Source organism: Sarcophilus harrisii, chromosome 1, assembly GCF_902635505.1.
Source record: "Sarcophilus harrisii chromosome 1, mSarHar1.11, whole genome shotgun sequence".
NCBI lineage: Eukaryota > Metazoa > Chordata > Mammalia > Dasyuromorphia > Dasyuridae > Sarcophilus > Sarcophilus harrisii.
Window position 1 is genome coordinate 80,628,268 of NC_045426.1, and position 13,486 is coordinate 80,641,753.

General features: G+C 47.3%; 1 protein-coding gene across 1 annotated transcript; it reads right to left on the reverse strand.

Moving 5' to 3' along the window:
* Nucleotides 1-566: 566 nt before the first annotated feature.
* PPM1M (protein phosphatase, Mg2+/Mn2+ dependent 1M) lies at nucleotides 567-9,067 on the reverse strand. The gene is made up of 10 exons (XM_031958146.1): nucleotides 8,172-9,067; nucleotides 5,429-5,552; nucleotides 5,043-5,297; nucleotides 4,721-4,833; nucleotides 3,706-3,790; nucleotides 3,447-3,565; nucleotides 3,281-3,344; nucleotides 2,829-2,936; nucleotides 1,873-2,021; nucleotides 567-1,382 (listed from the first exon to the last, which is right to left on the reverse strand). The coding sequence occupies exons 1-10, from the start codon at nucleotides 8,459-8,461 to the stop codon at nucleotides 1,232-1,234; spliced, it is 1,458 nt and encodes a 485-aa protein (XP_031814006.1). The 5' UTR covers nucleotides 8,462-9,067; the 3' UTR covers nucleotides 567-1,231.
* Nucleotides 9,068-13,486: the final 4,419 nt, after the last annotated feature.

The window sequence follows — 13,486 nt, forward strand, 5'->3', positions numbered from 1 at the left end:
ATACTATGGGGAACTGCTATTCTACAAATGTTTACGTCTGCTTCACTTATAGCCTCTTCTCCAGCTTTCGCTTCAAAGGTTCCCTGTAGTACCCCAGATCTCTAATGGCCAGGTAGACAAAATACTTAGCCTGTTAGAATTATTTATAAATTTTTACAATAGGGCTTTCATCTATAAGTAAAATTAATCCCTTTTTTTGTTCATAGAATTTGGGATATCTCAGAAGTCTGTTTCCTGCCAATCTGGCTCAAGCTGTGGCGGGAAGACACTGGATTGGGATGGGTGGAGGGGTGGATAAGTGAATGAGTCTCCTTCTGTAAAATGGAATTAAAAAGCTTATCAGGAAGAAATCTTTTATTTCCAACATTTTATAATAAGTGAGATTTCTAGATAAGCATTTTGGTGCTTATTATAAGGTAAGAAAGCATGGGTCAAACATATACTTCCATCTCTATAGCAACTGCTTCTGTATAAAGCTAGAAGACCTTACAAAGACAAAAAACAAATTGGCTTTGCTAGTTAATAAGTTTGCATTTTCAGCCCTGGCTGAATAATTTAAGTAAGCATAGAGAAAACCATTCTGGAGCTTTATTCATGTATAAAATATTTTGAATCAGAGGTCCAGGGGAATAGATCCTGGAGGCATAAAGAAACTTCTTGACCAGTATCATGGAGTTTTGTATAATACTTTTTCTGTACAGAAGCATGATATTTTCTTAAGGAAAAGGTAACTCTCCATCCTCTCCCCAAGTACGGTTGAACAAATGAAAGAAGAAACTTTCAGGAGACAAAGAATGGGAAGTGAACCATCCTTCAAAAGTCAAAGGTCCTTGGTATTTCAGCCCTCCTCTGTAACCCTTAAGTAGGGGTTTTGATTGGCAGGAATCCTTCTCCAGAGTAAACTGTCTCTTAAAAGTCTCTTGAACTTGCTTCATGGAATAAATTGTCAACAGATGTCCCCGGGTCCTTGGGAAAGCTTGTGCAAGAACAAGAGCCAAAATATATCATTGTGGTTCATAATGCATTTAGTTCTGAGCCTGCTGTAACAAAATGAGGCATAGATTTGTGCTGGACTTAAGACTAATCGTTCTCATCAACTCTTGAGGCAGCCCACTCTTTTTGAATTTTTCCTTAGGTTGACCCTTTGTCCTAGGTTTCAAGAAGAGGTGAGGTCCTCATTTCGCTTGTCCCCTAGAGGGGTTTAGCCAGTAGTAGAAGGCGTCAGGAATCCCTACTTTTTTGTTTTTTTGTGGTACAAAGGAATCACAAACACAGAGACATCATCATAGGACACTAGCACATCCCCAGCTGAGCTCTGTTGCCAGGTGCCCTCCTCTCTGCCCTGTGTCGTGTGGATCAGCAATTTGGCCAGCTCTGAGAACCTGAGGAAGGGAGAACACCAGTGATTCTGTCTCCTTGAATACTCTGAGGGGACTGGGGATGAGCCGCTACCCTTTATCCTAAGGGACTAACTGATTTCTGTAGTACTTTTCCCAAGACAATCCAGATGGGGAAAGGAGGCTTAGTCAAGATTGACCTACATATTGTCCCATAGTTGTGTTGAAGCTGAGATCTGACTATATCTGCTGTTTTTGTTCATCCTCTTTATTTCCTATTTGCTACTTCTGCCCCAATTCTTCACTCTGAAGCCTTGAATTGGTGGAGATAATGTTAAAAAGTTAGAATTGTCACACATGCTTTAAAGCTTATGAAATACTGCTAATGGCTGTGAGGTAAACAGTATGCAGTTCACACAATTAGTGTTTGAACTCCAGATATCCAGATTTCAAATGACCCTTTTGAGGTTTAGAGGTCAAGGCTGAACAGCCCGATTTCATGGCCCCTGACACCCCCATGTTTTCTCTAGGTTACCTGTTAGGGTCATGTCTGTTGTTCTGGAGGAAGGTATGTGTTAGCTGGGCTACTTGTTCGTTAGCCAGGACGTCCCAGAGGCCATCAGTGGCCATGATGATCACATCTTCCTCCTCGGGCTTCTGCTGTTCTAGATCTATTACAGTGACCTGTGGTCAGAGCCAAGAGAGCTTCAGTGTCACCTTCCCAATCACCCAAGCCACCCACAGCTACCTGGTTCTCTAGCATAGGAGGTTTGCTCAGAATCAGCTTCAGAATGGCAAGGGACCAATAAACCAAGGAACCCAACAGTGTGCCTTTAAAGAGCAAGAAATGAATTGCTTGAGAGTGGGGAGAGGGGAAAATGTCCAAGGTCATCTAAGGAGTCAGGTTGTCTCCTCTGCAGTGCTCCTTTACCTAGGAAGGTGACATGATAGAATGGAAACTACTTGCTCTAAAATCAGAGATTCAAAGCTTGTCTCTACGTATTAGATGTGGGAACATGGGCAAGCTGAACTGTGGCTCGGTTTCAACTATAAAATGCAGGGAGTCAGATTGTGAATAAATGGCCTCTGAATCAATCGCCTGAAATTCTGAGTCTAAGAAGATTGATGAACCTATGGTACCCTGAGTCCCTAGGAAAGGAAGAAGGGGTTAGAAGACAGAGTGAGTGGATAATGAATGGCCAGTGACACTAATCAGTTTTTCACTACTTTAGTGATCTGTAACTTACTGTGGAGTGTTCTCTCTGAACTTGTGCCACCAACCATGTGATAAGCCCCTCTCAAATTCAGATGGGCCTTGGATGCTCAAACATCTGAAGCTTGGGCTCCGTAGACATGGCCATGGGAACTCAAAGTTAACCTCCCATATTAAGATCAGGGAGGCCTTTAATTGAGGTATGCAGTTTCAAGTTTCCAATCCACAGTTGGCACCCACCTTGGGCTGGGCCTGAGCTTCAGGCCCTGATCCCTCACCTCGGGAATGGAGAGAAGAAAGGGTTTGATGTGGATATCTGAGTCCAGGACCTTCAGGTGATGGTCTCCCAGTCCTCGAGACACAGCCAGAGTACCCAGCAAACGAGCCTGGTGGGGGACGTGGGGACATGATCAGATGGTCAGTGACCATCAGGTATCTAGGTCGGTGGCAATCCTCCTCCCTCAGGGAAACTAGGCAGCAGACAACTGGGAAGCACCAAACTTGTCCTGTAAGATTGCTGAGCAGTGCCCTGTATTTGGTTCCCTTGGGAGTGAGGGGGAAGCTGGCCCTAGTGAGGGAGATGGGGTCCCTGCCCTTGGCCAGTCCCCATTCTGAGAGAGGATACCCAAATAAGGCCATAAGTGCCTGTTAGACATTGAATAATGGCATCAAACGCTGGTGGGATTAACTGGAGAAAACCAGGGCAGGAGAGGACGTGACAATCACTGACCTGCTTGCCCTGTCCATGAACCAGTGGGTATTTGAGGTCTGATTTCTCCACTTGTTTGTAGCCCCTGAGAAAAAGACAGGGTCAAAGAACTTCCACTTGGAGAGAGGGCCGTGGGCAGCTCCTTGATTGGAGTGACAGCAGGAAGAAACAATATCCTAACACTCACCAGCCATTCATATTATAGTCTCGAAAGAGAACCTTCTGTCCCAAGTCTTCACTTCTCAGGCGCCGGGGAAACTCTAGCCTCGTAAACTCATTAGCCAAAAGTCTGGGATGAGTGAAGGCCTGAAGGGCAAGAACAAGCTCGAGGTGTGGGCCCTTGGCCCTCTTGGTGACATACCCCCAGCCTTTTGCCTGCTAGGCTCGGGAGTTCTAGTCATCCTGGCTTCAGAGAGCTGCCTGACAACCCATCATGGAGTGCTTACCAAGTGCTGAATTCGCTGTCTCTCTGTCTCGGGGGTAAATTCAGAGCTCAGAGCTCTCAGGCCTTTTCTCTGCACAAGTATGGCCCTGGGAAAGAAATTTAGAGGGTGTCAGTAAATGTCTAAAGCTCAGTTCTGCCCACATAGACTAGTCAATGTAGATAAGACTCGGGCACAGCCCTCCCACAAGAGGGAACATGGTAAGTGTTATCAAGGTCCAAAGTGTGAGTTCAACAGAAACCGGAAATCCCCACTTCATTTTACAGGTGGGAAAACTTCTGTATTAGAACTCAAATCTCCTGAATTAAAGAGTCCTTGGCTATACCGTGTTATTAACAATAATTTATAAATATCTTACATTCATTAATAACATAATTATTATTTTCTAATTGTGTAAAATAGTATTATTGTTGAACATTATATATTAAATTATTGTTAATAACTCTTTGATGTACTACTGGCAATTTTACAAAGAAAACTCTTTGCTCACACAATGCTGTCTATTAGGGAGTTACAAGAATTATCAATCATTGAGACTTAAAAGACATTGTCACCTGGCCAGGTGACACACGATTACTGACATACAAGTCAGTAATTGTTAGAACCAGGAGTTGAGCCTCTTTGGGAACCCAGGATTCTTTACTACTATTCTGCTGCTTCTCAAAGCCCAGCTTAAAAGCTCCCTGGCCACTGTGCTCCCCCATCCCCATCTTTTTTTTTTTTTAATTCACTATTTGTACACATCTTTTTCACATACTTACCAGATTCTCTTTTGAACTACAGCTGTTTATCTGTGACTTATTTACCCGGACAAGATCGGGAGTTCATGAAGGAAATGATGTGGATGCTGTCTCCCTGATTAGGGAAATTCTCAAGGTCATTTAGCTTAACCCCCTAGTTTTATAAGGAAGGAAACTGACCCTCAGAAAAGGAAGGGATTTAGAAGCCCACCCTCCCCTCCTCAAGGCTCTTCTCCAAGGCCCCCCCAACTGAGGCCCCGAGAGTTCCTGGCCTTCACCTGCTATCCCCAGCATTGGCAACATAGAGCTTCCCCTCCAGGTAGAGGACGGCCAGAGCTGTGCAGCCCCCAGCCTGGCCAGTGGCTGTCATCTTCTGCCCAATCACTGCATCCTGTTGGCATAAACCCAATCCCCACCCATAGATACCCTCAGGCAACTGCCCCAGAAGAGACCCAGAAGCCACTGGGAGACCTCGAGCAGATAGCCCCTTCCTCCTCCTCCTCCCCCAGCCCTCCTCCTTCCCCAATCACCTAAGGAGGAGCCCATCCCGGCTCCTGGATGCCCCACCCCAAGCTTCCTCCCATTCGGGGCCAGACTCACACACTCCTGGAAAGCCTTCTCTATGGCTCCAATCACCAGATCTTGCGCCTGGATCCCTTTCTCCTCCACAAAGAGGGGGTCGCTGGGGCAGATGCGGCAGCCACTGAGGTGCATAGGAGGCTGGGGGGCCAGGATGCCCTCCACTATGTCCTCCAGCTTTGCCCGCAAGCAGCTGTGCAAGACGTTGGAGGCCATGACTGCCGCGGTGGGGCCCCCATGACCATCAAACAGCGCCCAGTAGCAGCCGGTGATGTACTGCACCAGGAAAGCAGATGTGAAGTTAGGGCAGTCATTTCCCCGCCAGCATAGGTCCTTCCCCAGCCCCATTCATCGGGGCCTTCCAGGAATGGGCCTGCGCAGTCCCAGAGCCCAGCCTGGCCCCTCACCTCCTCCTGGCACAGGATCATCCACTCCTGGTCTTCATTGTCCCCTAATTCCCTGTGCTTGATGGAGAGATGACCGCATGCTGCCTGGTCTTCATTGAACTCTGACTTCTCTGCATTAATAACCCTGCAGTCACAGAATTGAGGTTCAGGCTCCACTCCAAGTAATGTCCCACAGGGAGGTTGCAGGCTCAGAAAGGGGCGGCGTAGCCAGAGTTAGGGTCCCCCTCCCCACTCTGAGTCAGAAGGCTCTTCTCTGGACAGAGGGCTCTGGCAACTGGGACAACCTGTGCATTCTCTTCTCACCAACCAAAGGAGAGAAAATCAGGTCTCCAGAGATATCATGGCAGCATGACTGGGTCATTATTAATCACAGTTGAGACAGCATTTTAAGGTTTGCAAAAGCCCTTCCCAATACAGTAGGGAATGGCAGACTCATTTGTGTCCCTTTTACAGATGAAGTGAATCCCCATGTGACTCCCATGGTGTCTAGGTGGATGCTTCCCTCTCCCTCACATGTTGCATGGATGCTACAAGACTCAAGTTACCAGGTCAATTGAAGTTCATCTCAGTATCTCTCCCATCATCCCTTCTCCTCATGAGTTTTACTACCTACTGCCCTTGCACAGGCCCTCATTACCTTCTCTTAAGACTTCCCAGTGCACTCCAACTCATCCTGCCTTCCCAAAGCTAGAAACTCTCTCCCCTCCCCATAGACCTGGTTATAATTAATCCTCTGCCTCAGAATCTCTAGGGCTTTAGCCCACCACTTCCTTTCCTGGGCACACACTCCAAGGAGGTCCAAATCAGAGACAAAGGCCTAACATGTTCGAATTTTTAAAGGGACATTCTTGGTGTAAAAAACCCCCAAAAATCTAGAAACAAAAAAAAAAAAAAAGAAAAAAAAAGGAGGCTGAAAATGGCATGTGAATGTTAATATTCAATGGTATCTGATTCTTCTTGACCCCATTTGGGGTTTTCTTAGCAAAGACATTGAAGTGGTTTGACATTTCCTTCTCCAGCTCATTTTACATATGAGGAAACTGAGGAAAACTGAATTAAGGGTCACAGCTAATAAGCGAGTTTAGATTTGAAAGTCTTCCTGACTCCAAACTCAGGCTCTAACCACTGTGCCATTTAGCTGGGTGATAAAGAAAAAAGAATGACAAATAAAAGGATTTTAAAAGAAATTTGGGAAGATCTAGAAGTGATAAAAATGAAATCAGTAGAATCCAGAGAATGATACACAGAATGACTATCAAAAAAAAAAAAAAAAAAATCACAAAAAATGGCTAAGTTCTGAGGATCTGAAGGTCCCGGACGCCAGATAATAAAACATTCCATAACCTTAATCATAGCAGTGAGGCAAATGCTTCCTAGGGCACAACTTACATGCAGCTCAAGTTCCCCAGATGGTTTTCACTTAAACGTCTTTCTTAGTCACTAGGGAGGTTCAATGTGAAAAGGTGGAGGATGGGGGTGGGGATGGTAAATGGTTGTGAATTAAAGACAAAAAGTATAAATAAAATATATTTTTAAAAATGTTTCAATGGCTCTGACCTCTACCATCTGACATTCTTGGTCTCCATGCAAAACGGCCTCCTCTACTTAATTTAGACTCTCACCAAATTAGGAAAATCTTTTTTCCAAATATGCCCACAGCTTTTCTGCTTCTTGCCTTAGTGGCTCGGGCAGTCTGGGAGATGCCCCCTCTCGCAACCTTTACATTTCTACACATTCTTTAACATCCAACTCAAAGGTCACCCCTTCCAAGATGCTCCTTTCTAGAAAAGAAAGATCTTCTTCCTTTTTGTTTGTAATTCTCTGATCTGATGTTACAATTACAACTGTTGACATCATGGCCAGCTTCTAAACAATAAAGTTTATTTTATTGTTTTTTAAAATGTATCTATTTATCCTGGAAATTTGCTTTATTTCTTTATCCTCCAAGCAGAGGACCAGATTTTAATCTAAGTTGTGTAGAGGTCTTCCATCAATGTTTGTTGATTGTTTTTTGCTTACTAGCTGTGTGATTTCCAGCAAATTACCTACCCCCTCCCCAGTGTCGTCTCTGTGGATTCAATTGTCCCCGAGATCCCTTCAAATCAAAACCCTGTCGCCCTATCAGAGGACTTGCTGAAGCCCCCTCCGCCCTCCGACTCCAGGAGGCTTCTGGACACCTGGCAGAGACAGCCACGGCCGCCATCCCCGACCTTGCGGCCCCGCTCCCTTGCAAGTTCACGGAAAGAGGAACTGCTCCGCGCTTGAGCGCTCACTTACACCCACACCTCCCCCAGAAAAACACCTGAGCTCCAGCTGAGCCCCTTCCCCTTCCTCCCGCGGGGAGCACTGCTTCCTCTCGGGCAGGGCCTTTTCCTCTTTCTCCGGTGCCCTTTCGGACCCCGGGCAGAGCCCGCGCCCAGGACCCCCAGCTGGCAAAGCGGGTAAGTGCGATAAGTAGGTGGTCCCACAGGTAGGCTCTCCGCGGGTTCCTGACCGAGAGCGGCGCTCTCCCCGCGCGGGGGTCCGACACCTTGCTCGCTAGGAGCACGACGCGCGCGCCCGTGCCCAGGGGCAGCCCCTGCCCCGCCTCCGGCCTCATCCTTCGGGCCGAGGGGCGCGGGGGGGGGGGGGGGGGGGGGGGGGGGGGGGAGTTCCAGAAGAGCAGGAAAAGAGGAGAAAGGGGAGGGAAGGGCTCGGAGGTGGGGAGAAGAGGCCGGCGCGGAGGGCACTGCCGCCAACTCACTCAGCGTAGCCCGCGTTCCAGGGCAGGGGCCGGTCCGGGGCCGGAGAGTACACCGGCCGGGGCCGGCTCTGGGGGTCTGGGTACGGGTGGGGCCGGGGGGCCGGCGCCACCACGCGCAGGAACTTGGGCCGCCGGTAGGGGAGCGGGCTGGCCGGGGGCTCCGGGCTCCCGACGGCGTCCTCGAGGCCGGCTCTCCATCCCGCGGCCCCGGAGGGCGCCCGGTGCAGGAAGCGGCGCCGGAACCATTCCGTGGACATGGGCGCGGGGGCGGGGGGCGGCGGGGCCCTCATCCACGGCCTCGCCGGAGTGCTGACACACGGCGTCCTCCTGCCCGGCCGCGGCCCGCCGGGACCTCGGAACCCGCCCGCGGCGCGCAGCTCCCTCCCCGCCACGGGCCCGTAGCCCCGAGTCCCGAGTGCGGGGCGCCGAAAAGGGCGGGGCGAGGCCGGGAGGAGGGACCAGAGGGGGCTGGCCGGCGGGGGCGGAGAAACGCGGAGCGGGGCGCGTTCTCCTTCCTGTAGGGCGGCTCTGTCCGGGCGACCCCCGACGCCGGCAGAGCCCGGGCCCGGCCGGGCCGCTTAACCGCTATATGCTCCCCAGCGGAGATCGGCCGCCCTCCGTCGGGTAGAGCACGTCTGCGCCGCCCGAAGGGGAGCCTTCGGCACCGTGCCGGGACGCCTTCTTTCCTGAGAGTTTGCGGGCGTCCCGGCCGACTCCCGGAGCCTGAAGCTCGCCGGCCTGGAAAGGGTGTCAGATCTGTGACCCCTAGCGCTTGTCGGAGGGCTCCCGCTCTCTCTGAAACCTTATTCTTCAGGAAAAGAGGGCGCAGCCCCGCAAGTGGAGTGAGGGGGACTCTGAGTTCAGATCCCGCCCAGCCACTAAGGGCCCTGGGACCTTTATAATACGGAGACGAATAATACAAACATTTGCCTGCCCAGAGCTTTGGGGGAGGAGCTAAGCGTCATCATCATGGAAAGCCCTTGCCAGTCTTAAACGTTGTTCATCTTCGTCAGCAGCAGCAGCATGTGCGCTATATTGCAAAGGTTGTCTTGTGGTCTTGTGGGGAAAAACTGTGCTCGTTTCCCGCTCCTTCCGGACTTGGCTTCTTCACTGTGCCCTGACTTGGGCCGCTTCTCTTCCCTTCTCCCTTTTCAGCTTTCTTGGTGCGTTGTTCCCCCCCTTAGATAGTAAGCTTCTTGAGAGGAAGAACCGTTTTTCCTTTCAGTTCTATCTCTCCAGCTCTTAGCACAGAGCCTGGCACATAGTCAGTTCTTAATGTGTACTGATTGTTGACTGTGGACTCCAGAAAACAGAACAGGGCTTTCTGAAAGTTATGATAAGGAGATTTGAGGCTTCATAGGAGAAAAAAATTGTGACCCTTAGAGTAATTAGGCAAAAAGATTGCCTTTGCAGGGGTGCTCAAACTGCGGCCTAAGGCCAGTTATCCCCCTCTCCCAGGGCTATGAAGTTTCTTTATTTAAAGGCCCACAAAAAAAAGCTTTTGTTTTTACTGTAGTCCGGCCCTCCAACAGTCTGAGGGGCAGTGAACTGGCCCCTATTTAAAAAGTCTGAGCAATCTACAAATGAACAGGATGTTCAGGAAGATTGTGGTTTTCCTTTTCTGAGTTTGACTAATAATAGTCAATAGACATTTATTAACCACCTTCCTATGGACAAGAAAGTAGTGCCAGTGGATATGACACTGGGCTTGGGATCAGGAAGACCTGAGGTCACTTATTAACTGTCATATGACGCCGGGCAAAATGAACTGGAGAAGAGAATGCTAACCTACTGCGACTGTCTTTGCCCAGACTTTGCCATGGACTTTTATCCATGGAGTCAAATAGAGTGATGCTACTGAGCAACAATTTCCCAGTAAGTGCCAGGTACTGCGCTAAGGTTTGAGATAACATCTAATGAGTAAGATGGCACACAAAGAAAAGCTGAAGGTGGAAGGGGAGTGAAAGGAGTAGGGGGAACGGTGGGGGAAATCAAAGACTGACATGAGTACAGCAGGGTGGGAAATGAGGCAATTTCTGTCCCATGTCCCCTCCTCAGATGGAGGTTAAGGAATTCATGACCTAGAAAGGACACTGATGACACGTTGGTATTAGGGCTGATTCAAGATTTTGCAAGATCTTGCAGGATGACAGGATTTCCCAATGAAAAAATTTGTCAGAGGTGGAGGTAAGAGGAAGGGAAGAAGGCATAGCATGGTGAAGACATCAAAAAGAAGTCTAAAATGAGTGTGTTGAGCTGGGAAATGAGGAAACTTCAACTAAACAAGATCTTCAATTAAAGCTCATACATATAATTTAAGGGGAGATCTCTGTACAGTTGAGTTGGACTAGTTCAGCGGCCTCCTGAACCTGAAATTCTGGGATTCTGGGAAGGTCTGGCTCCAAGTTCTATGATCTTTGCATATATATGTTTCTTTCTTTCGGGTCCCCGAGTTTGTGTGCCCCATGCCATTCACTTAGCAAATAGCAGACGTTAACATGTGCACAGCATACGGAGCCACTGGGGAAGACACAAAACTGCCCAAATGTACATGAAGTCTGCAGTGCTCCAGAGGGATGTGAAACTATACAAATCCTAAAGAAGGCATTCAGGGAGCCTCTCTGGAGGAGCTGGCATTTGAGATGGAGCTGGAAAGGAATAGGCTGGAATTCAATGGATAGAAACTGGGAAAGGGGGAATCCCAGCACAGGAAACAATGAGCCAAGGCGGAGTTGATGAGTACCTGCGTTGTGACACAATAATTAAACACTTTTCAGTTTATAGTCTCAAAATACCTCTTGTGGGAAGGGTTCTTTGGCCCTAAGGGGAAATAAATCCTGGAGATGCCAAAGATTGAATGGGTGGAGAGTGGGGAGTGGCTGGTTCTTTCACCTGTTTGGGTATTTATTTCTTTGCAGCCAAGAAGTCCTTCCTGTTGTCTCAGCCAAGCCCTCCACCTATTTCCTTTCATTTGGCCTTAGTAGAGACCTAATTGCTCTCCTTCATAGGGGTAGCTTTTTTTGAGTATCTTCTGCATCCTAGGGTGGAGGAGTCAGTGGTAAATCTGCAGTGGGCCTAAAACAATTTAGGGGAATTAAGAGCTAGTCTAGTATTGGGTTTCATTCTCTGTACATCAGAATACAACAGAACTCACAGTAGAGAGTCCAAAGTTATGTGATTTTTAAAAAGGGGAAGATATAGGGGAAATCTTTGGAAAGGGTATCCTCCTTGACGTTCTTAACGATTGTGTAAGAGCCTCACGGAACAGAGAGTTCTCTGAGATCACCTCCTCTGCCTGCCTACCTTTTAATGCCCTGTTTGTTTCTTAAACTGTGGTTTGTAACCCCATATGGAGTTTTGTAACTGAATGTGGGGGTTGCAAAATTAGGATTTATTATCAGCAAATCTTTGATTTGCATATCTATTTTATATATCTATATATACACGGTCATATAAAAATTTCTTGGCTGAAAAAGAGTTGTAAGGTTGAAAAGTTTAAGAAGCCTTGTAAATCTAACCAATGGCAACTAAGTACAACTTGTCTATAACATAACTGTTTTGCTTCCGTTCTGCTTCTCCCAGTAAAATATAAGCTCCTTGGCAGGGGTCCTCAAACTTTTTAAACAGGGGGCCAGTTCACTGTCTCTCAGACTGTTGGAGGGCCAGACTATAGTAAAAACAAAAACATTGTTTTGTGGGCCTTTAAATAAAGAAACTTCATAGCCCTGGGTGTGGGGGATAAACGTCCTCAGCTGCTGCATCTGGTCTGCAGGCCTTAGTTTGAGGACCCCTGTTAGGAACTGAAGTTTTGTTTGGTATTTGTGTTCAGTCTGTGAAAAGAAGGAGGAAAGGTGAGAGAAATGCCACAGATGATCTGCTAGAGAGACATGGCAGGCCCAGTGTTCTACCCATGGAGCCATTTAGCTGCCTAGTATGTTTGTGTGTGGGTGTCTGCATATAGTACATACAAATATATACTCTGATGGAGAATTCCTTCTTGAAAAGAAAAGAGAGATGACTAGATCAAGCATAGACTAAGTTGCTTCTAGGCACATGCCTGTTGATAAATCACCAGTACAACCATCTCCCAGTGATGACAAAGCTACTTCCTCTTCTTGGTTCCTTTTAGAAGAGGAAATTATATGAACGTATATACCTATGTTGGATTTAACATATATTTTCAAACATATTTAAAATGTATTTGATTACTTGCCATCTAGGAAAGGGGGTGGAGGAAAGAGAGGAAAATTTGGAGCACAGGGTTTTGCAAGGGTCAGTGTTGAAAAATTATCCATGCATATGTTTTAAAAATCAAAAGAAGACTGCTCAAAGGGCTCTAGAGCCCCCAGTTGACTTCTTCCTGGTTTTTCTGTTTTAGCATCTGCCAGCTACCCACTAGAAGGAAGGAGGAAGGGAGATGGGGAGGCTGACTATACCTCCTAGGAGTGGAGCAAGAGAAGAAGAAAACTAGGAGCATTAATGAGACAGTGAAAAAGAGCCCTGGTGTTGCAGCTGTGTGACCTTGAGAAAAGTCTCTTTACCTCGATAAGGCGAAAAAGAAGTTTATGGACAAGATGACCCCTAGGTCTAAATCAGCCCTGAGTTTATGATCTCTCCCCGTCAGAGTACCTTCTATAATACTTTGTATAATATGTGTATATGGACGGAAAGGTTGCTAGGTGGCGCAGTGGAGAATATGCTGGGACTGGAGTGAGGAAGACTCATCTTACTGAAACCAAATCGGACTTCTGACACTAGCTGTGTATCTTTGGGCATTTAACCTTGTTTGCCTCAGTTTCCTTATCTGTAAAATGGGCTGGAAAGGAAATGGCAAACCCCTCCAGTATCTTTATCAAGAAAATTCTAAACGGTGTCACAAAGACTTGAACATGATTAAAAAGAACTGAATAACCACAACAGAAGATATATATATGTGTGTGTGTTTACACACATATACACAAACATGTCTATATACTTATTAACTTTACACAAAAATGTAAATGTAAGTTCCCTTTGAGTGGGGATTGTTTCATTTCTTCATCCTTGTAGCCCAAGCACTTAATACCCTACCCAGCATATATTAGGAACTTAATAGATACATGTTGAATGATTCCTTTAACCTAAATTTGACTAAGAAGGGAAGAGAAAATATCATATCGAAAGAGGAAGGACATAGTAGAATGAGAAAAAGACATAGATCCAGACTGAGCAATATGTTGAAGGGCTTACACTGCGTCCTGCTCAGACCCCGTCAGAAATGCATCCACTTCTCTGCACATTTTTAAAACTTTGATGAGCTGGAGAGTGTCCAAAGA

Coding starts and splice junctions, on each gene's coding strand:
- PPM1M (XM_031958146.1), bottom strand. CDS start 8,461: ATGAGGGCCCCGCCGCCCCCCGCCCCCGCGCCCATGTCCACGGAATGG. Junction 3,345..3,446: donor GACTATAATATGAATGGCTG/GTGAGTGTTAGG, acceptor TCTTTTTCTCAG/GGGCTACAAACAAGTGGAGA. Junction 2,937..3,280: donor TTCATGGACAGGGCAAGCAG/GTCAGTGATTGT, acceptor GTCCCCCACCAG/GCTCGTTTGCTGGGTACTCT.